This window comes from Pleurodeles waltl, chromosome 5 (genome assembly GCF_031143425.1).
Source record: "Pleurodeles waltl isolate 20211129_DDA chromosome 5, aPleWal1.hap1.20221129, whole genome shotgun sequence".
Lineage (NCBI taxonomy): Eukaryota > Metazoa > Chordata > Amphibia > Caudata > Salamandridae > Pleurodeles > Pleurodeles waltl.
Genome location: NC_090444.1, coordinates 1,137,383,957 through 1,137,407,199, shown reverse-complemented (window position 1 = coordinate 1,137,407,199; position 23,243 = coordinate 1,137,383,957). Strand labels below are relative to the sequence as shown.

The window sequence follows — 23,243 nt, the reverse complement described above, 5'->3', positions numbered from 1 at the left end:
ACAGGCATTGCCCATGCAGCATGCTCACAGTGTACTCACCTGTTTGTCTGGAGGACCGTACAGTTGCATGTACAGGGGGGACCCCATCCACTAGTTTCTCCAACTCCTCCGAAGTGAAGGCAGGGGCCCTTTCTCCAGACACATGAGCCATCGTCGCTTTCAGACACAGGTCACAGCAGCACTTGCAGTGTAGGTCCTCTCCTTTGAAGGTCAGGTATTAAGTGAGTGAACAGACAGAAAATGGCGGTCACGTCCGCGGCGGTACGTACCATCACCAAAGGCGTACATCGTCATTGGCTCCTGGGACCCATAGGGCCCAATGTTAACCAATGCAGAATTGCACCGCGGTCTTCGATCGCCCACAGTGACGGTGTAGAACGCCAGCACAGTTACCTCATATCCCCTTGTCCCACCTTACAGGTCAGGCAGCCGCCATTTCAGGAGGCCACATGGGATGGATGTTAACTGCGTCACACCTATCTAGGCCGGGAATACAGACAGATCCCGGCACATTGCAGATTAATAACGTTTCTGCAAATAACACATTGTGATACCTCAGTGTTGGATGACTCTCTGCTCGCTGTTCTCCTCCATAGGGCACGTCTGCTGGTGCAGGTGATGAGATGGTGGCATCCTCCGGTGTACAGACCCCTGGTGGACCTGTCAACAATGGAAGAGAGGCACATCCTAGTCACATACAGACTTGATCGTGCAACAATCCAGGAACTGTGTGCCCAATTGGAGCTAGACCTGATGACAGCTATCCGCCATCCCACAGGAATCCCCCCTCTAGTGCAGGTCCTGTCTGTACTCCATTTCCTGGCCAGTGGGTCTTTTCAAACAACAGTGACCATGGCACCAGGGATGTCCCAGCCAATGTTCTCTAACGTCTTGTCCAGAGTGTTGTCTGCCCTGTTGAAACACATGCGCAGCTACATCGTGTTCCCTCAGGTGGAGGATTTGCCCACAGTGAAAGGTGACTTCTATGCCCTGGGACATATCCCCAACATCATTGGGGCCATTGATGGTACACATGTGGCATTTGTACCCCCCGCAGGAATGAACAGGTGTACAGAAACCGGAAGAGCTACCATTCTGTGAATGTGCAGATGGTGTGTTTGGCAGACCAGGACATCTCCCATGTGAATGACAAGTATCCTGGCTCTGTGCATGACACTTAGATTTTGAGTAATAGCAGCATCCCTTATGTGATGGGGCAACTCCAGAGGCACCGTGTGTGGCTAATAGGTAAGCCCAGGTCCCAATACAGTTAACATAGGTGTCTGGGTACGGGGCTGTCCCTAAGTGTTCGTGTGTGTCTAACAGTTGTCCCTCGACATTTGCAGGTGACTCGGGTTACCCCAACCTGTCATGGCTACTGACCCCAGTGAGGAATCCCAGGACAAGGGCAGAGGAACGCTACAATGAGGCACATGGGTGAACTAGGAGGGTGATCGAATGCACCTTCGGCTTCCTGAAGGCCAGATTCCGGTGCCTCCATCTGACAGGTGGCTCCCTATACTACTCACCGAAGAAGGTGTGCCAGATAATCGTGGTCTGCTGTATGCTGCAACACATGGCTTTGCAACAGCAGGTGTCTTTTCTGCAGGAGGATGGGCCAGATGGTGGTCTTGTGGCAGCTGTGGAGTCTGTGGACAGTGAAGAAGAGGAGGCAGAAGAAGGGGATATCGACAACCAAAACAACATCATCATGCAATACTTCCAGTGAGACACAGGTAAGAGGATGTCACTGCTTCCCACATCTCATACTACTGTTTGAGCTAGCATAAGTCTGTCATTTTCACTTAGTGTATGGACCCTGACTTGTCTCTTTGACTTTCCATTTCATAGATCTGGGTCCCACTTTGTGCCCTCTGCCATGTTTACTGCTGGCCTACAGCTGTGTTACATTGGTATGTGAACAAGTAAATTGACATTGCTATATTCCATAGTTATTGCAATTACACATTTGTGAAAGCACAGACTGACTCCAGTACCTCTCCAGTGGAGGGGGTTGTAAAATGGGCTTGGGTGATGGTGTAGGAATGTCCATGGCAGAGTCCAGTCTATTTGTTTGACAAGTGCATTGTCCAAAGGGGCATAGGAAGTGGAGCAATGGCAGTTTAAGGATGAACACGGTGACATAGTGGGACAGAAGGGTGACATTCAGGGGGGTCTCATTTCCTGGCGGGGGTCTTGGCAATGTTCTCTGTCTTGTTCCTGGATCTCAGGGACCGTTTGCGGGGTGGATCTCCATCTGCAGGGGGTGGGGTGCTGGTGTCCTGTTGTTTCTGTGGCGGTGTCTCCTGTCCAGTATCGCCGGCAGAGGTGGAGGGCTGTTCATCGTCCAGGCTAGTGTCAGGGGCCCCTTGTTGTGCCACTGTGTCCCTCCTGGTGTTGAGAAGGTCTGCCAGAACCCCTGCAATGGTGACCAGGGCGGTGTTAATGGACTTCAAGTCCTTCCTGATCCCAAGGTAGTGTTCCTCCTTCAGCCGCTGGGTGTCCTGAAACTTGGCTAGTACCGTTGCCATCATCTCCTGGGAATGATGGTAAGCTCCCATGATGTTGGAGAGTGCCTCGTGGAGAGTGGCTTCCCTGGGCCTGTCCTCCCCCTGTCGCACAGCAGTCCTCCCAGCTTCCCTGTTATCCTGTGCCTCTGCCCCCTGAACCGTGTGCTCACTGCCACTGCCCCCAGGTCCCTGATCATCCTGTGTTAGTGGGGTTGCCTGGGTTGCCTGTAGTGGTGGCACCCTGCTGATTGACGTGTCCTGGGGGCAGGGGATGGGCCCGCTGGGTGGGTGCTGTGCTGGTGTTTCCTGAGGGGGGAGGCTCTGTGGTGGCTTGTGACAGTGGCAGGGGAACCGACTGTCCCGATGTCCCAGATGGGCTGGGCTGGTCATCTTGATCCAGGCGTGCAGAGATGCTGTCATCACTGTGGGCCTCTTCTGTGGGGGGACTGGATATGTCTGGCACCTCCTGTCCGGTGACGTTGGGTAGGGGTCCTGTTGGGGTGTAAATGCATAATTATTGTATCTGTGTGTGCGATTGTGTGCAATGGGTGAGTGACCCTCTACTCCAGTGCTTGCATTATTGGCTTGGTCCTTGTGTGATTGGTGATTTTGGGGCATGAGTGAGTCTCTGTACTGGACATGCTTGGGTGATGGGTGCCCATGCATTGGCGTTACATGCAGGGCTTGGTTTTGGGATGTGTGGGTTGTGTTGGTGGGGTATCTGTGGGTTGTTGGGGTGATGGGTGTGAGGGTAAGGGTGGGAGTATGTGATGGCATGCAGGTGGGGTGTGGGGGATAAGGTAGTAAAGATTTGCCTTACCTTCCCCCGTAGGTCGTTCCACCTCTTCCTGATGTCATCCCATGTTCTTGGATGCTGTCCCACTGCGTTCACCCTGTTGACAATTCTGCACCATAGTTCCATCTTCCTTGCAATGGATGTCTGCTGAACCTGTGATCCGAATAGCTGTGGCTCTACCCGGACGATTTCCTCCACAATGACCCTGAGCTCCTCCTCAGAGAACCTGGGGTGTCGTTGAGGTGCCATGATGTGGGTGATGTGTGAGATGGTGTCTGTTGTGATGTGTGAGGGGATGTGTTGGTATGTGTTTTTAGAGGTGCGTGGATGTTGTGTAAGTGATGGTGTTGTATGTCTGTGGATGCTGGTGTTGTTTTAGGTAGTGTCTCTCTCTGGCCTGCTTTCAAATTTCTGGTAGTAAGGGTTTGTGGGTAATATGGGTGTGTGTTTTATATTGGATTGGGTGTGTGGGTGTGGTGTGTGTATTTTGAATTGTCCAATGTGGTTGTGTTTTGTAAATGTGTGTGTATTTTGAGCGCAGCGGTGTGTACCGCCAATGGTTTACCGTGGTTGAAAGACCGCCGCGTTGATTCGTGGGTCGTGATACTGTGGGCGTATTCTTGTTGGCGTGACGGTGTCGGTTTTGTTTTTGCTAGTTTATCACTGACCTTTGGTGTGGCGGACTTGTGTGGATGTCTGTATTGTGGCGGATTCCGGGCTGTGGGTTGTAATACCTGTAGCGGAATTCCGCGGCTGCAGCGGTATGTTGGCGGTCTTCTGCATGGCGGTAAGTGTGATTTACCACCAGGGTTGTAATGAGTCCATAGTATGTTGTCCAATATTTTAGATAGTGACATAAAGATAGGTAGTGACAAATAAAGAACATGTCCCAAAATACATAACATGTTTGTGGGTCTATTCTTGTCACCATCTAGCCATTTAATCTCTACTGGAAAACAAATCATGCGTCTGTGATTCAGTGATACATGATTGCCTGACAACAACTGTTTTATACTTCTTTCCATTTAAATTCTCGGTTGAAGCCTAGCCTATGTTCAAAGTGGAGAACAGGTGCTTTCCTGCCCAATAAATCATTATATCAAACCAATTTTGAGTCAAAAGCCATGTGATAAAAGTATAAACATTTACCATTTCCTGCAAGAAAACGATCCATCCTATCTTCAAAAGAACCATGTTCATCCATTGCAACCAGTACTCTGCTAAAATAATGAAGGGAAGTCATGACATCCTTTGGATTTCTGTGTATGTAAATTACCTGTTAAAATAAACATACTATTAGCCGTGTACACGTTCTTCTAAAAACCTGCAAAGCAGTATCAGCTACGATACAGCAGTGGCATTTTTTAACCGGAGACCTTTCTTCGTAGGCCTGGCCTAGAGATCGGTTTAGCTATCACCAGAGGTCATGAGATGAAGCAATCAAAAATTCAAAACAGTGATTAGGAGTATACCCATTTCAGCAGGTAGATGTTTAGGTTCAGCCCCCATAAGTAAATATGTGATGAAAGTGCCATTCATATTTTGGGTGAGCCGACTTTAGGATTTTCTCTTTACCTTACGTGCATATCTTTTAGTTGTACTAGTTCAGTTAGAGTGCTTCCATTACAACAAATGTATGGTGAAGCATACAGGTGATGTCACGAGAATACACCCCTTCTTCTACTCTCCTCTTACACCTTCTCTTACTCCTCCAACTTCTACTCCTGCTTCCAACCACAGACCTACTACCACCCAATGCCTTATCCTACTCCTATAATTGTCTTCATACCTATCCATACTTGTATTCCTACATGCACTACTACCTCCATCACAAGCATATTCCTACATCTACCCCTACATCCACTAGTGCGCCCACATCTCCTCCCACCTCTACTCCTACTGCTACCACAATTATTATTCAGACCTCTGTGCGTATGCTTTCACATGCCTTTATTTATTTTTGCTCCTATATCTACCTTACCTTTTTTCCTACATGTACTCAAACACTTGGCCATATGCCTACTCCTACTTTTACTTTAATGAATTACAAACCTTCCTCCTACCCTTCTTTTATCTTTACTTCTACTTTACTCCTACACTTATTCCAGTGCACACCCACTTGTCCTCCTAAGTAAGCCTACTCTTACTTCTACTTAATCCTATTCTCACATCTACTTACCCATACTCTTACCCCAACTCTTATTTCTACTCTTCTACCTTTAATTGTACTTACACTTACTCCTATCTGACGTATTGACCTTCTGCACGTACTTCTGGTCTTGTGCTCATATTCTTATTCTTTGGACCCAATTCACAAAGATAAAACTTCAAGCAGAAACTATTGCTTGATTTGTATTTTTCATCTTTTTTGCAAACCACAAAGAAAAACTATGGGGGTTATTCTAACTTTGGAGGAGTGTTAATCCGTCCCAAAAGTGACGGTAAAGTGACGGATATACCACCAGCCGTATTACGAGTTCCATAGGATATAATGGACTCGTAATACGGCTGGTGGTAAATCCGTCACTTTTCCGTCACTTTTGGGACGGATTAACACCTCCTCCAAAGTTAGAATAACCCCCTATATCTTTTGAGTCAGTAGTAGTAGCACATCCATATGTCAGCAGCTAATACCTCACACCCATGTTAGATATGTCAAATGCTAGAAAGCACTATGTGTAATCTCAGTTAAATGGTTTTCTACTTTCTGTGAAAAAGGATCTCTATCTACGTTTCCGTTTCAATAAGTCACGACCTGCACTAATTGGAGAGCAGCTAGAACTAAAAGGACTACATAAATAGAAAGCATCCTTAGCAATTGCAGGTTACAAATGTCATTGGCTAAAGCTACCTGACCATTGGCAAATCACTTCGATTTGTGTTGGAAATGATCCCTCACAGGCTTCTGCGCATGAGTCATGTCAGCTAGGTCAAGTATGTAAGTAGAACCTTGTTGACAACCCCATCCTACCACAGGTCAATGGGACAAATAGTATCTTTCTCCCTCTCTCAATCACAGCACATTGAGTGTAGGAGCTAATTGATGACAATACTTGAGGGAAGGCTGACAGGCTACTGAAGGAGACAGGCACATACTCTAGGAGTCCATCATCATGACTGCACATAATACTGCATAGCTTGAGGAGATTGTTAGACCAATGCAGGATGACTGATGTTCCACTATGTCACTGCCAATCACCACTGATGCTTGTCACAGCTACATAAGACTCTGCTATCTCAACTACCCAAACTGCAGGTAGCCCAGATGGATTCCTAACCCTGAGACTCAAATCTGGAGTTCATTTTCTCTGGAATTACTAGAAAATCATCTCTTGGTGAGAAATTGGCCTCTCCCATATAACACTTATCACATTGTATCTCTCCTGAGGTCAGCCAACCCCCTTCTATTTAACAAGGTGATCATGTGATATAACTGTGCATCATGGTAAGATGACTTAGAGAAGGATGACTTCTTTGAATAGCAGGATTCCATGTGGTGTGAAATCTACAACATCAAGCGACCCAGATGATTCATTAATTTTTATCTGTGGACCCTCAATAGCAAATAGCAAACCCACACGTGTGCCATGGGAACACTTAACAAGCTCCTGCAGATCCAGAAGTTGTTCCTGTAGGAGATATTAGAGCTGTAGCTGGAACATCTCAGATTGGTGAAAGAGGATATAATGTGCATCATGATGAAGCTCTGCAGCTCATCAGGACCGTGGCCAATATGCCACCTCTCAATGCAGCTAGCCCACTTTATGCCAGTGGTCCATATGGTGGACAACATCTGTAGGAAACTAACACTTGTTGCAGTTAACCCCCCACTTTTTGCCTGATATTGATGCTGACTTGACTGAGAGTGTACTGGGATCCTGCTAACCATGCCCCAGCAGCAGTGTTCTTTCCCTAAATTGTACCATTGTTTCCACAATTGGCACACCTCTGGCACACAGATAAGTCCCTTGTAAAAGGTACCAGTGGTACCAAGGGCCCTGTGGCCAGGTAAGGTCCCTAAGGGCTGCAGCATGTCTAGTGCCACCCTAAGGGACCACTCCCCAAACACATGCACACTGCCATTGCAGATTGTGTGTGATGGTGGGGAGAAAAAGGCAATGTCAACATGGCATCCACTCAGGGTGCCATGCCCACAAAACTCTGCCTGTGGCATAGGTAAGTCACCCCTCTAGCAGGCCTTACAGCCCCAAGGCAGGGTGCACTATACCACAGGTGAGGGCATAGCTGCATGAGCAATATGCCCCTACATTGTCTAAGTCCATTCTTAGACATTTTAAGTGCAGTGTGGCCATATTAAGTATATGGTCTGGGAGTTTGACATTTCAAACTCCACAGCTCCATAATGGCTTCACTGAATACTGGGAAGTTTGTATCAAACATCTTAGCACAATAACCCCCTACTGATGCCAGTGTGGGACACAGAGAGCATCTTAGAGATGCCCCCTGTATTTTACCCAATCCTCTAGTGTAGGACTGACTGGTCTGTGCCACCCTGCCACCAGCAGACACGTTTCTGACCCCATGGGGTGAGGGCCTTTGTGCTCTCTGAGGCCAGAAACAAAGCCTGCTCTGGGTGGAGGTGCTTCACAACTCCCCCCAGGAACTGTAACACCTGGTGGAGAGCCTCAAAGGGTCAGGCCTCATGTTACATGAGGCCTGACCCTTTGAGGCTCTCCACCAGGTGTTACAGCTAGCTAGCTAGCTAGTGGAGATGCCCGCTCCCAGTTAGAGCCCCACTTTTGGTGGCAAGTTCAGCGGGAAACTTAGGAAAAACAAGGAGGAGTGACCACTTCAGCTGGGACCTACCCTAAGGTGTCTGAAGCTGAAATGACCCCCTCTCTGCAGACTCCTCCATCTTGGTTTGATAGGAATGTGCCCCCCTCCCCAAAGGGAGTGGACACAAGGAAGGTGTAGCCAGCCTCAGGGACAGTAGCCATTGGCTACTGCCCTCTGACCCTTGTAACGCCCCTAAATCTTGTATTTAAGGGCTTCCCTGAACCCAACTCACCAGATTCCTGGTGACCTACAAAAAGAAGAAGGACTACTTAGCTGAAACCTACAGCAGAGTAGAAGGAAGACGACAACTGTTTTGGCCCCAGCTCTACTAGCCTGTCTCCTGCTTCAAAGAACTGGCAAAAGACCAGCAACGCCTCCAGAGGGACCAGCGACCTCTGCCCAACTCCAGAGCACTGCCCTGTACCCTAAAGGACCAAGAACTCGAGAGGACAGTGGCTCTGTCTAAGAAAAACCTACAACCAAGGACTCCCACTTTACTCCAGATGGGTGAGTCCTGACCCCTGTGCACCCGACGTCCACTGCCCGTGTCCAGGTGGTCCACCCAGCAAGAGAAGGTCCCCAGGCGATTGTGAGCAAGTGCCCCCCCTCGATTGACCTCTCCACCCCTCCACGACGATGCCTGCAGAGGGAATCCCGAGGACCCCCTGACCGCAAAGCTCCAGATGAAGATATCTGATGCCTAAAGACACACTGCACCCGCAGCCTTCAGACACTGGAGAAACCGACACCCAGTGCATCTACATTCAGCAGGCAGCCCTCCTCCCTGTCTGACTGGTGGTTTGCCCAAGACAACCCCCGGGACCTCCACTGATACCTCTCAGTGACCCCATGGGTCCCCCCACAGACCAGCAGTGGAAACCCGATGTCCTGTTTGCACCCTGCACCTGGCCACTCCTGTGTCGCTGAGGGTGTGTGTTTGGTGGCTACTTGTGGCCCCTCCAGTGCTCCTTCAAACCCCTCTGGTCTGCCCTCCCAGCCGCGGGTACTTACCTGCAGGCAGGCCTGATTCCGAGTACCACCTGTCTCTATAAGAGCCCACTTTAAAATTGCTCATCCTTGACCTCTGCACCAGGCCGGCCCTATGTTGCTGGTGGTGGGTGTTTGGGTTTCCCTTCAACCCCAACAAGTGGACTTCCTAAAACATGGAGACTGAAACTGTAAGTGTTGTACTTACCTGTAAAACGATCTAACACTTCTTCCCACAGGAACTCTTTCTGAAAATTGCAGTGTCCATTTTTAAAACAGATTATTGCTAATAATTCAAAAACTATATAATTTATCAATTTCAAACAAAGTACTGTTGATACATGTGTGAAATAGGAATCTATTCAAGTACTTACCTGCAACTTGAATCTTGTGGTTCTAAAAATAAATTAAGAAAATATATTTTTGCTATATAAAAACCATTGGCTTGGAGTTTAGTCATTGAGTGTGTGCTTCTTCTATTGTTTGTGTGTGTACAACAAAAGCTTTGCACTTTCCCTCTGATAAGCCTAACTGCTCGACCACACTACCACAAAAGAGAGCATTAGCATTATCTACTTTAGCCTCTGTTAAGCCTCTGGGAAACCCTGGACTCTGTGCACACTATGGCCCTCAGTATGACATTGGCGGTAAATCCCACTTATCGCCATGCTGACTGCCGCCAACATACCGGCGCAGCGGCGGATATCCATTATTATGACACCAGTCCATCACTATTCAGCAACAGACACAATTCCGCCACACCAAAGGTCAGTGATAAACTGGCAGTATCAAAACCCACACAGTTATGCCAACAGAACAACGCCCATCACATTATGACCCACGAATCACCACTGCGGACATTCAATGGCAGTAAACCATTGGTGGTACATACCGCCGCGCTCAAAACACACACACACAAACAAAACAACACCACATTGTACAATTGAAACAACACACACCTGACACCCATACACACACCACACCCACACACCCACATTACCCACAACCCTTTACGACTACAAACCATTGGCACGAGACAGACACCACGACCACAGACAAGACAATAGCAACGCATTACCTACACCTATACACCACTCACGTACCCTCATCACACATCCCAACACATTACCCAACACACCCTCACCTACACACCCAACACAACACCCATGGCACCACAAAGACACCCCCGATTCTCAGAGGAGGAGCTCAGGGTCATGGTGGAGGAAATCATCAGGGTAGAGCCTCAGCTATTTGGAGCACAGGTGCAGCAGATATCCATTGCAAGGAAGATGGAGCTATAGCGGAGAACCATGGACAGGGTCAACGCCATGGGACAGTACCCCAGAACAAGGGACAATATCAGGAAGAGGTGGAACGACCTACGGGGGAAGGTACGGTCCATAGCAGCAAGACACCAACTCGTTGTACAGAGAACTGGCGGTGGACCCCCATCTCCTCCCCCACAACTAACAACATGGGAGGAGCAAGTCTTGGCAATCATGCATCCTGAGGGCCTGGCCAGAGTAGGAGGAGGACTGGACTCCGGTAAGTCAACTCTTTACTACTATCACCCCCCTACCTGCATGACATCACATAACCCCACCCTCACCCTCACTCCCATCCCTCCACTACCTCCCACACACCCCACCATCACATCTCACTCATCCCAATGCCAAGCCCTGCATGCTCTACCAATGCATGGACATCACTCACAGCCCTCCATGGACACCTATCACCAAAGCATGCACACTAGAGAGAATCAGCTAGCCCGCCACATACCAACTTACACAAGTTAAAGCTGCCAGGGCAAATACAACCAAAGAGGGCAACCCACCGATGCACAATATGTTACACACAGAAACAATAACACATCATTTACCTCCCCACAGGTATCCCAGCCAATTTCACCGGAGAGGAGGTGTCAGCAATATCCACTCACCCAACTGAAGAGGCCCAGTGTACCCATACCTCTGTCCCCAGGACACGCCAATCAGCAGTGTGCCCACCTCTACAGGGACCCCAGGACACACCTCATACCCAAGACAATCGGGGACCTGGAGTCAGTGGCAGTGTGCACATGGTTCAGGGGACAGAGAAACTGGGAGGACTGCTGTGCACCGGGGGGGGATAGGCCCATGGGACCGACTCTCCAGGAGGCACTCACCGAGATCCTGGGAGCATATCAACATTCCCAGGATACGATGAGCCAGATCCTGGACAATGTGCAGGAGAACAGGCGGCTGCAGGAGGGACAGTACCAGGGGCTCAGGGAGGACTTGCAGGCCATTAACACCACCCTGGTCTCCATAGCAGGGGTGCTGGCAGACATGGCCAACATTATGAAGGATGCAGTCTCACACCAGCGGGGCCCTGCTACTAGCCAGTCATCTGAACTGTCTTCCACCTCCGCTGCCACTAGTGGCCAGGAGGACCCGCCACAGGGCTCACAGGCCACCAGCACCCCTCCCCCTGCAGAAGGCGAATCACCCCACAAACGTTTCCTGCGATCCAGGCAGAAGCCAGAGACTATTGCCAAGACGCCTGCCAGGGAATGAAACTCTCCTGATTGTCACCCTTGTGTCTCACTCTGTCACCCTGTCCACCTTGAACTTCCATTACTCCCCTTCCTATGTCCCCATGAACAATGCATCTGTGCTACAGACTGGAACTATACCCTGGCATTTCCTCCATCATCACCCCTCCCCATGCACTTGCCCCTCTTTTTCTTAGCACTTCAATAAACCCCTTGGAAAAAATACAAGGATGGAGTATGTCACATTTTTATAATATGTATTTATTTAAACAGGTACTGGGAGAAAGTAGTCTCTTTCTAGCATGCTTACCCCCAATTTTGGCCTGTTTGCTAGTGTGTGTCAGTGTGTTTTTACTGTGTCACTGGGATCCTGCTCGCCAGGACCCCAGTGCTCATAGTTAAAACCCTACATGTCAGTGTGTTTTCCCGTCTCACTGGGATCCTGCTAGCCAGGACCCCAGTGTTCATAGTTCGTGGCCTAATGTGTGTGTTGTCAGTGGTGCTTGACTGTGTCACTGAGACTCTGCTAACCAGAACCTCAGTGCTTAAGCTCTCTCTGCTTTTAAATGTGTCACTGTAGGCTAGTAACTTAATTTACCAATTCCAGTTGGCACACTGGAACCCCCCTTATTAGTCCCTACTATACAGTACCTAGGTACCCAGGGCATTGGGGTTCCAGGAGATCCTTATGGGCTGCAGCAATTATTTTGCCACCCATAAGGAGCTCAGACAAACCCTTCCACAGGCCTGCCATTGCAGCCTGCGTGAAATAGTGGACACACTATTTCACAGCCATTTTCACTGCACTTAAATAACTTATAAGTCACCTATATGCTTAACCTTCACTTGCTGAAGGTTAGGTGCAAAGTTACTAAGTGTGAGGGCACCCTTGCACTGGCAAAGGTGCCCCCACATAGTTCAGGGCCAATTCCCGGGACTTTGTGCGTGCAGGGATGCCATTACATGCGTGCAATACATATAGGTCAATACCTCTATGTAGCTTCACAATGGTAACTCCGAAAATGGGCATGTAAGTTGTCTAAGATCATGGAATTGTCCCCCCATTCCAAATATGGTATTGGGAAGCCAATTCCATGCATCCTGAGGGCTCCACTATGGACCCCCAGTGCTGCCAAACCAGCTCTCTGAGGCTTGCACTGCAGCTACAGCTGCTGCCACCTCACAGACAGGGTTCTTCCCTCTTGGGGTCTGAGCAGCTCAGTCCCAGGAAGGCAGCCCAAGCATTTCCTTTGGAAGGAGAGTGTTACACCCTATCCCTTTGGAAATAGGTGTCACAGGCTGGGGAGGGGTAGCCTCCCCCAGCCTCTGGAAATGCTTTGAAGGGCACAGATGGTGCCCTCCTTGCATAAGCCAGTCTACACTGGTTCAGGGACCCCTTGTCCCCTGCTCTGGCATGAAACTGGACAAAGGAAAGGGGAGTGACCACTCCCCTGCCCATCACCACCCTAAGGGTGGTGCCCAGAGCTCCTCCAGTGTGTTCCAGACTTCAGCCATCTTGCTTTGCAAAGTGTGGGGGCACTCTGGAGGGCTCTGAGTGGCCAGTGCCAGCAGGTGATGTCAGAGACCCCTCCTGATAGGTCCTTACCTGATAAGGTAGCCAATCCCCCTCTCAGGGCTATTTAGGGTCTCTCCTGTGGGTTCTCTTGAGATTCTACTTACAAGTTTCCAGCAGGAATCCTCTGAACTACTACTTCATCCTCTGACTTCGGATCAACCGCAGCCTGCTCCAGGAACTGCTGTAACAGCAACAAAGTATCCAGAAAGGCCACTTTTCTCTGCAACTTCAGCTCCAGCCAGCAACTGCAAAACTTTCCATCGTGTGCATGCTCTGAGGACTTCCTGTCTGCACCCTGCACCAGAAGGACCGAAGAAATCTCCAGTGGGGTGACGGAGTCACTCCCCTACTCACTCAGGCACATGATAAGTAGACGACCGGTTCTCTTGGACTCCTCTCCTGGTGATGAGTGTGCTCCTTGCAACACAGAGGGTTGACACAGACTGTCCTGAAGTCCTGCTGTCGCAGGTAAGACCTTGCCTTCCCCCAGAACAAAAGTACCCCTGTGCACCGCATCTTCTTCACCTCCTGAGGCCTCTGTGCACTATTTGCAAAATTCCTTTGTGCACAGCCTGGCCTACGTCCCCAGCACTCTATCCTGCGATGCTGAACTCACTGAGTTGTTCTCCGTTGGCGTGGGACCTTCCTTTGTAATGTGGCACCAAATGCATTTTGCACCTCTTTTGTCCCCATGTCCTGGGACTCCCGTGGGGGCTATATGGTGCTCTGAGGGCTCTCTGGAGTGCTGGGGTCGACTCTTCCTCCTCACACAGAGTTGAGGCCCACAGGTCCCTCCTGGGTCCAGATAGCACCTAGTTGATGCAAAACGCGACTTTGCCAGAACCAAGGCTTGTTGGGGGAATCCAGTGCCAAAACTCGCCTGCATCCAACTTCATGACGTGGGACATACTTTGCATCATGCAGAAGCCCGCTGGCATCTTCCTAGGGTGAAATTCTGCCGTCTTTGTCCAACTGGGGACTGTTCTTTTGCGCCCTCATCTGGGTTGGCAGGGGCTCCTGTCCTTCCTGGATCTTCTTTTGACTTCTGGACTTGGTCCCCTTTCTTTGCAGGTTTTCAGGTCCAGGAATCCATTGTTTGTTGTTTGCAGACTTGCTTGGTTCTTGCAATAATCCCAATCACAAAGTGTAGTGTGTCCTAAGGAAACTTGCAGTACTTCACTCCTGCTTTTCTGGGCTCTGGGGTGGGGTGGTTTACTTACCTTTACTGTATTCTTACTCTCCCAGCGATTCTGCACACACTACACTTGTCTCAGGGGGAATTCATGATTCACATTCCACTTTCTTAGTACATGGTTTGTGTTGCCCCTAGACCTATGTTCTCCCATTGCATTCTATAGCATTTACTATTGTTTGCACTGTTCTTTGTCTAATTACCTACTTTATTTTTGTGTCTAGTGTTTGTATTGGTGATAATACTTACCTCCAGGAGTATTGTCTCTAAGATATTTTTGGTACTGTGTCACCCAAATAAAGTACCTTTATTTTTGGTATCACTGAGTATTGTCTTTACATGTGTATAAGTACTGTGTAACTATAAGTGGCATTGCATGAGCTTTGCATGTCTCCTAGTTCAGCCTAAGCTACTCTGCTATAGCTACCTCTATCAGCCTAAGCTGCTAAAACACTACTACATTTCACTGATAAGGAATAACTGGACCTCGTATGAGGTGTAAGTACCCAAGGTACCCACTACAAACCAGGACAGCCTCCTACAGGTACAAATAATGCAATTCAACTGTGCAGTAAATGAGCACATAAGAAAGGCCTGTAGTTGGCTGCAGTGATCTCACCAGGAGCTATGGTGAGGCACCAACATCTGTAAAATGAATTGCCAAAGCGTACAGTAAGTGGGCATAGAAGTGGGAAATAACAGCATGCCAGTGCAAAGAATTTCAAAATAATGACAATGAAATGTGAAGTAACACTGTCTTACCTGTGTGTCATTGGAAATATTGTCGTATCAATGCTGTTCTGCTGTCCTTATTCTCATCCTCTGCCTCCTCATCCTCACTGTCCACAGGGTCCATTGCTGCCACACGGCCATCTCCAGCCTCTTCCTCCTGCAGGAAAGGCACATGGCGCCTCAGGGCAAGGTTGTGCAACATGCAGCATGCCACTGTTATCTGGCAGACCTTCTTGGGTGAGTAGCACAGGGATCCACCTGTTAAATAAAGGCACCGAAGCCTGGCCTTCAGGAGGCCAAAGGTTCTTTCTACGATCCTTCTGGTTCACCCATGTGCCTTATTATAACGTTCTTCTGCCCTTGTCCTGGCATTCCTCACAGAGGTCAAAAGCCATGATAGTTTGGGGTAACCAGAGTCACCTGCAAATATTGAGGGTCAACATTTAGCCACACACTATTCCATATGGCCCACACCATAACCATACACCAACATATACTGGGTGGGGACCAGGGCTCACCTTTGAGCCACACCCTGTGTCTCTGTGGTTGGGCCATCACATTTGAAATGCTGCTATTCCTCAGGATAAAGGCATCATGCACCGACCCAGGATACTTAGCACTGACATGGGAGATGTACTGGTCCGCCAAGCACACCATCTGTACATTCATAGCGTGGAAACTCTTATGATTTCTAAACACCTGTTCATTTTGACGGGGGGACAAATGCAATATATGTTCCATCAATCGCCCTAATTATATTGGGGATATTGCATAGAAGTCAGCCTTCACTGTGGCCAAATCCTCCACCTGGGGAAATTCAATGTAGCTGCACATGTTTAATCAGGGCAGACAAAACTCTGGTCAGCACTAATGAGAACATTGACTGTGACATTCCTGCTGCCAAGCCCACTGTCACTTGGAAAGAACCAGTTGCCAAGAAATGAAGCACTGATAGAACTTGCACAAGAGGGGGGATCCCAGTTGGGTGACGGATAGCAGCTATCAGGTCAGGCTCCAATTGAGCACACAGCTCTGTGATTGTGGCCCTGTCAAGTCTATAGGTGAGCATTATGTGCCTGTCCTCCATTTTTGCCAAGTCTACCAGGGGTCTATACACGGGGGTATGTCTCCATCTCCTATTCATCCGCAGCTGTAGCAATCTATGGGAGAAAAGAGTGAGGAGCCGGTCACAAACTGAACAATTGGGCTACAACAGTACAACGCATGCTGTCAAATTGTAATGGGTAAGTGAGAATTGTCCTGTATGTCTAGATTTAGACAGTGATGCAGTAATTATCCTGGGCCTGCACCCCCCCTGAAATGGCACCTGCCTATTCTGTGTGGAGGGAGTTTGGTAATTCTGCTGACGTTGTGTGCTGTTGTGGGAGGCAGTCAAGAACCGCCGTGCAACTGCTCATTGGTTAACATTGGGCCCTATGGGGTACAGTAGCCAATGGTGATGTATGCCGGCGGTGACGGTATGCACTGCCGCTGACATGACCGCCATTTTCTATCTGATTCCTCACTTGCTACCTGACCTTCCACAGGAGAGGACCAACACTGCATGTTCTGCTCTGACCTGTGTCTGGAACCTACCATGGCCCGTGTGACTGGGGAAAGGGCCCCTGCCTTCACCTCGGCGGAGTTGGAGAGACTGGTGGATGGGGTCCTACCACAGTACAGAGAGCTGTGTGGGCCTCCAGACCAACAGGTGAGTACACTGTTGGCACAATGCATGTGGCATGAATGCATGGAGTGGTGTGTGGATGCCTTGTGTAAGGGGGTGGGTGGATGTCCCATGGGTGACGTACAGGTTGTGTGCTGGGCCATGTGTGTGTAAATGTTGATGTGAAGGGGAATGGAGGGCCATAAGTGTAACAAGCAGGACTGTCTGACTGATACTATTTTCCTGTGTGTATTCCCTCTGCAGGTCAGCGCCCATCAAAAGAAGGGTATATGGCGTGCCATCGCCAAGGAGGTGCGGACCCTGGGGGTCTACGGCAGGCGGAGCACCCGCTGTCAGAAACGGTGGGAGGACCTGAGAGGCTGGGCATGGAAGATGGTGGAGGCCCAGCTGGGGAAGACCTCCAAACGAGGAAGGGGTGCCTGTCGAACCCTGACCCCCCTGATAGCCCGCATACTGGCAGTGGCCTATCCTGAGCTGGATGGGCACGCGAGGGCATCACAGCAGCCATAAAGGGGTGAGTACAGTGCCCATCATCACAACTTACACATGGTAGGGTGGTATCTGGGTGGGTGATGTGTGTCAGTGGGTGCCCCTAGGCCAGGCCTGATATTGCAGAGTAGGTCCCATGTTGGCCAGGGTCCTGAAGGGATAATCCTGCTACCTAGATCGTAGGCATCCACTACTGGTCAGGGCTGCGTGGGTCCCAGGTGTGCTGCATTTGGAGGTATATGCCCCTCCCTAAGCCTTGGTGGCTAGCAATATCACTGTTATTGCAATGCATATTGCGTAGCCCTGTTCCCTGTGTGTGAGGGTGCTGTATACGCCAACGGTGGTGCAGCCATTGACCCAGTGTATCCTTTGTCTCTCCTCCCCCCTTTTTGTTTTGTCACCCTGTCCTTATGTGAATTGGCATCATCTGGTGGAGGAGCAGAGGCACTGGCGATGGAGGGAGCTGCATCCCATGGGACCCAGGAGGCAGAGTCCACCGACGGTGAGGGCACCAGTGGGACGGATGGCGAGGGGAGCACCACGGCAGAGACTGGAGGGGACAGTTCAGACACAGATACCTCCTCCGATGAAAGCTCTCTGGTAGTGGTGGACACCTCTGTGACCACCCCAGCTACATATACAGCTGCCAACCCTTTACCAGCACCGCCCTCCCAGTAGCCCCTAATCGAGTTGCCCTTGCCCGCTGGGCATCTCCTTCAGCCCAGGCACCTCGGGCCCTGCCCCAGTGAGCCTTTCTGCCCTGAGTGAGGAGGCTATTGCCCTCCTGAGATTCATCTCTATACGGCAGTCAACCATTGTGAATGCCATCCAGGGGCTGGCAGCCCACATGCAACAGACTAATGCATTCACACTGGCTTGGTGGCCCAACAGAGATCGATCCAGGCTCTGGCCTCCTCTCTGATGGTAGCCATTGTCCCTATTTCCACCCTCCCCCCTCCAACTTCCTCTTCCCAAACCCATTCCCTTCAACCCCAACCTATCCCAAGCACACAGGCAGAGGAGCATGCACAAAAGACAACACACAAGAGTGGCACAGGCAAAGACAAGCACCACACTTCATCCCACAGGCACTCACACAAACACCATCCAGATGCAGACATACCAACATCCACAATTTCCACTGTGTCTCCCTCCTCCTCCTCTTCCACCTCCCTCCCAGTTCCATCAACACTCACACCTGCATGCACTACACCATCATCAACAACCAGCATCACAACCACACCTAGCAGAACACACACCTCACTGGCAGACACCTCCACAACAGCCATACACACGTCCCCAGTGTCTTCTCCCACTGTGTCTGTCCCCCCTCCTAAAGTACACAAATGCAAGCACTCAGACATCCAACAGCCATCCACTTCACAACAGCATCCAGCCCATGCACCTGCACCCAAAATCAGCAGACACCTCCTACAACAACTCCCTCTTCCTCCACTCCCAAATGTTTTCCCTCTTCCCGCCCCAATGTCGCTAAAAAGCTTTTCCTATCCACCATTGACCTCTTCCCTAACCCCCCGTCGTGCATGTGTGGCCAGGGTGGCAAAAACCCAGGCAAGCGCCTCAGTCCATGGGCCCAGTAGTCACCACACCCACTCATGGTGGGAAAGGATCCAGGGCACATGTCCTGAGGGTGAAGGAGCCTGCACCAGGCAGCCTCAAGGGTAGTGAGCCTGGCACAGATGCTGCCAGGAAGAACAAGGAACCAGCCCCTGCTGCTGCCAGGAAGAGCAAGAAGCCTGCCCCAGCTGCTGCCAGGAAGAGCAAGGAGCCTGCCCCAGCTGCTGCCAGGAAGACCAAGGAGCGTGCCCCATCTTCTGCTAGGAAGACCAAGGAGAGCGTGGTCAAGACGGCGGCTGTGTCGGATGCTTGAAACCGAGCTCCACTTCGGGCCCTTGCAATTATCCTGTCTGATGCTTCCACAGCACCAGCCACATGGTATAAATGGTGGCGGAAGCGACCTGGAGGTGCCAAGAGTGGATTGGTGCCGCGTACAGTAATTAGAGCGGCGGCCGGGACCATTGGGTGACGCGCTCACTGAGGTGAGCGAGGCCTTCCTCTGGGCTGGGACCCGAGGGCCAGGGAATGTGGACTTGGCCTGCCAGAGAGGCATGCCCCACTGGAGACGGGCTTTAAGGCGGAACAGCGCTGAAGAGGGATCGGTGCTGCGGAGGCGTTCTTGCACCTGTTGGATGCTGCCTTGCGTGTGCAGCTGAAGAAGGAGGCCGTGAGGAATGGGGAGTGTGTTTTGTGGGCCTTGGGCAGCTGGGCGCTTCAGGTGGGTGCTTTGGCTCGGCCGTTTACCCCCCTACAGCATTGATGTGTGACTGGCTATGAAGGACCATCCCAAGACACATCGCGCCTAGGAAGTGAAGGGCGGCAGTGACTGAAGGTCCATGAGGCTGTGCCTGGTGGCTGCATATTGTCGAGGCTGATCGGAGGCAGCAGAGACAACTTACGAGGAGGTACCGTTGCTGGGAAGCCCTGAGATATTGTTCTAAGTGTGGTGAGCCGCACGGACTATCTGCAAGGGGGATTTGATCATTCAAGGGGTGAACTGATGCGTACTGCACAAAAATACCAATACACAGAATAAACCTGCCTGATTATTGACTGATTGGAGGGGTGCTTGCCCCTGGAGCCGGTGATGGTCCTGGTTTTCTATGGTATTTATGTGGAACTGAGGCTACTCATATTACTAGCAAGAGGATATTGGCACATGTGGCAGCTGTGAGTTGTGTGGTCTTTTTGACACGGCGGTGGAGTGGAGAGCACATTGGGTGTAGGCAGGCCACCCCGCAGGAGTGACATACTGTGTGAATAGAATGATGGGGAAATCTAAAACACCTAATGTAGGAGGCTGGCCTGGCTTGTACTGGGTACCAGAGGTACTTACACCTTGTGCCAGGTCCAGTTATCCCTTATTAGTGTAGAAGAGGTGTTTCTAGCAGCTTAGGCTGATAGAATGTAGCTATGGCAAAGCAGTTTAGGCTGAACTAGGAGACATGTAAAGCTCCTACAATACCACTGGTGTCATATGCACAATATCATAAGAAAACACAATACACAGAGTTACTAAAAATAAAGGTACTTTATTTTTATGACAATATGCCAAAAGTATATCAGTGAGTACCCTCAGTATGAGGATAAGATATATACACAAGATATATGTACACAAACCAAAATTAAGCAAGTAATAGCAAGAAAAGCAATGCAAACAGTGTAGAATTACAGTAGATTGCAATAGGAGGACATAGGTATGGGGGCAACACAAACCATATACTCCAAAAGTGGAATGCGAACCACGAATGGACCCCAAACCTATGTGAGCTTGTAGAGGGTCGCTAGGACTGTAAGAAAACAGTGAGGGTTAGAAAAATAGCCCACCCCAACACCATGAAAGGTAGGTGTAAAGTGCACCTACTACCCCCAGAGAGCACAGAAGTCGTGATAGGGGGATTCTGCAGGAAGAACAAACACCAGCAATGCAACAACAGTGGATTTCCGGACCTGAGTACCTGTAAGACAAGGGGACCAAGTCCAATAGTCGCAACAGTGTTGAGAGTGGGCAGGACCCAGGAAATGCCAGCTGAGGGTGCAAGGAAGGGTGGAAGAAGCTTGGAGTTCGGCAAGAAAGAAGAGAGCTAGGGACTTCTCCTTTGGAAGACGGATGGTCCACGTTGTGATGAAGCTTGCAGAGGTGTTTCCACGCAGAAAAACTGCAAACAACCCTTGTTAGCTGCAAAGGGCATGGTAGAGGTTTTTGGTTACTGCTGTGGCCCAGGAGGGACCAGGATGTCGCCACTTGGAGGAGGAGACAGAGGGGACGCCCAGCAACTCAGGGAGCCCTCACAGAAGCAGGCAGCACCCGTAAAAGTACCTGAACAGGCACTTGTAAGGAAAGTGAACCGGAGTCCACGCGAAGTCACAAAAGGGAGTCCAACGATGCCGGACGACAACTCAGAAGGTTGTGCACTGCAGGATGGAGTGTTGGGGACCCAGGCTTGGCTGTGCACAAAGGAAATTCTGGAAGAGTGCACAGGAGCCGGAGCAGCTGCAAATCACTCGGTACCCAACAATGCAGTCTAGCGTGGGGAGGCAAGGACTTACCTCCACCAAACTTGGACTGAAGAGTCACTGGACTGTGGGAGTCACTTGGACAGAGTTGCTGAGTTCCAGGGACCACGTTCGTCAGGATGAGAGGAGACCCAGAGGACCAGTGTTGCAGTCTTTTGGTGCCTGCGTTAGCAGGGGGAAGATTCCGTCGACCCATGGGAGATTTCTTCAGAGCTCCTGGTGCAGGGTGAAGGCAGGCTACCCCCAGAGCATGCACCAACTGGAAACAGTAGAGAAAGCCGTCAGGATGAAGCGATACAAGGTTACTAGTAGTCGTCTTGCTACTTTGTTGCGGTTTTGCAGGCGTCCTGAGCAGTCAGCAGTCGATCCTTTGGTAGAAGGTGAAGAGGGAAATGCAGAGGAACTCTGGTGAACTCTTGCATTTGTTATCTAAAGAATTCCCCAAAGCAGAGACCCTAAATAGCCAGAAAAGGAGGTTTGGCTACCAAGGAAGGAGGATTGACTACCAAGAGAGGTAAGAGCATATCAGAAGGAGCCTCTGACGTCACCTGCTGGCACTGGCCGCTCAGAGCAGTCCAGTGTGCCCCCAACACCTCTGTTTCCAAGATGGCAGAGGTCTGGGACACACTGGAGGAGCTCTGGGCACCTACCATGGGAGGTGCAGGTCAGGGGGGTGGTCACTCCCCTTTCCTTTGTCCAGTTTCACGCCAGAGCAGGGCTGGGGGATCCCTAAGCCGGTGTAGACTGCTTTGATGGGCACCATCTGTGCCCATCAAAGCATTTCCAGAGGCTGGGGGAGGCTACTCCTCCCCAGCCCTCACACCTATTTCCAAAGGGAGAGGGTGTTACACCCTCTCTCAGAGGAAATCCTTTGTTTTGCCTTCCTGGGCCAGGGCTGCCTGGACCCCAGGAGGGCAGAAACCTGTCTGAGGGGTTGGCAGCAGCAGCAGCTTCAGTGGAGACCCGGGAAAGGCAGTTTGGCAGTACCCGGGTGCTGTGCTAGAGACCCGGGGGATCATGGAATTGTCTTCCCAATGCCATGATTTAGACATGTTACATGGCCATGTTCGGAGTTACCATTGTGACGCTATACATAGATAGTGACCTAAGTATAGTGCACGCGTGTAATGTTGTCCCCGCACTCACAAGGTCCAGGTAAATTTGCCCGGAATGATGTGGGGGCACCTTGGCTAGTGCCAGGGTGCCCACACACTAAGTAACTTTGCACCCAAGTGCAGTGGTAAATAGCTATGAAATAATGTGGACGTTATTTCACGCAGGCTGCAATGGCAAGCCTGTGTAAGAATTGTCAGAGCTCCCTATGGGTGGCAAAAGAAATGCTGCAGCCCAGAGGGATCTCCTGGAATCCCAATACCCTGGGTACCTCAGTACCATATACTAAGGAATTGTATGGGTGTACCAGTATGCCAATGTGAATTGGTAAATTTAGTCACTAGCCTGTTAGTAACAAATTTGAAAGTAAAGAGAGAGCATAACCACTGAGGTTCTGGTTAGCAGAGCCTCAGTGAGACAGTTAGGCACCACATAGGGAACACATATAGGCCACAAACTTATGAGAACTGGGGTCCTGGCTAGCAGGGTCCCAGTGACACATAACAAACATACTGACATAGACTCACAAACAGGCCAAACGTGGGGGTAACAAGGCCAGAAAGAGGCTACTTTCTCACACCTAAGCCCCAGGAGCCATCTGGACATGCAGTGCTTCCTGAAGCACCACTGGAGGCTCTGAGTTTGCGCTCTCTGGAAAGTACTTTACAGTCACTTTCGGGCCAATTTGAGAAGATATTTCAGGCAATCATGGACACTAAACTGTCTCTTGAAAACA

General features: G+C 50.2%; 1 protein-coding gene across 1 annotated transcript in view; it reads right to left on the bottom strand.

Moving 5' to 3' along the window:
* Positions 1–23,243, bottom strand: part of LOC138296318 (amine sulfotransferase-like) — a 499,213-nt gene that overhangs the window by 238,325 nt on the left and 237,645 nt on the right. Inside the window, exon 5 of the mRNA XM_069235354.1 lies at positions 4,456–4,582. Coding sequence (XP_069091455.1) covers positions 4,456–4,582 — 127 coding nt within the window. The remainder of the gene's footprint in view (positions 1–4,455; positions 4,583–23,243) is intronic.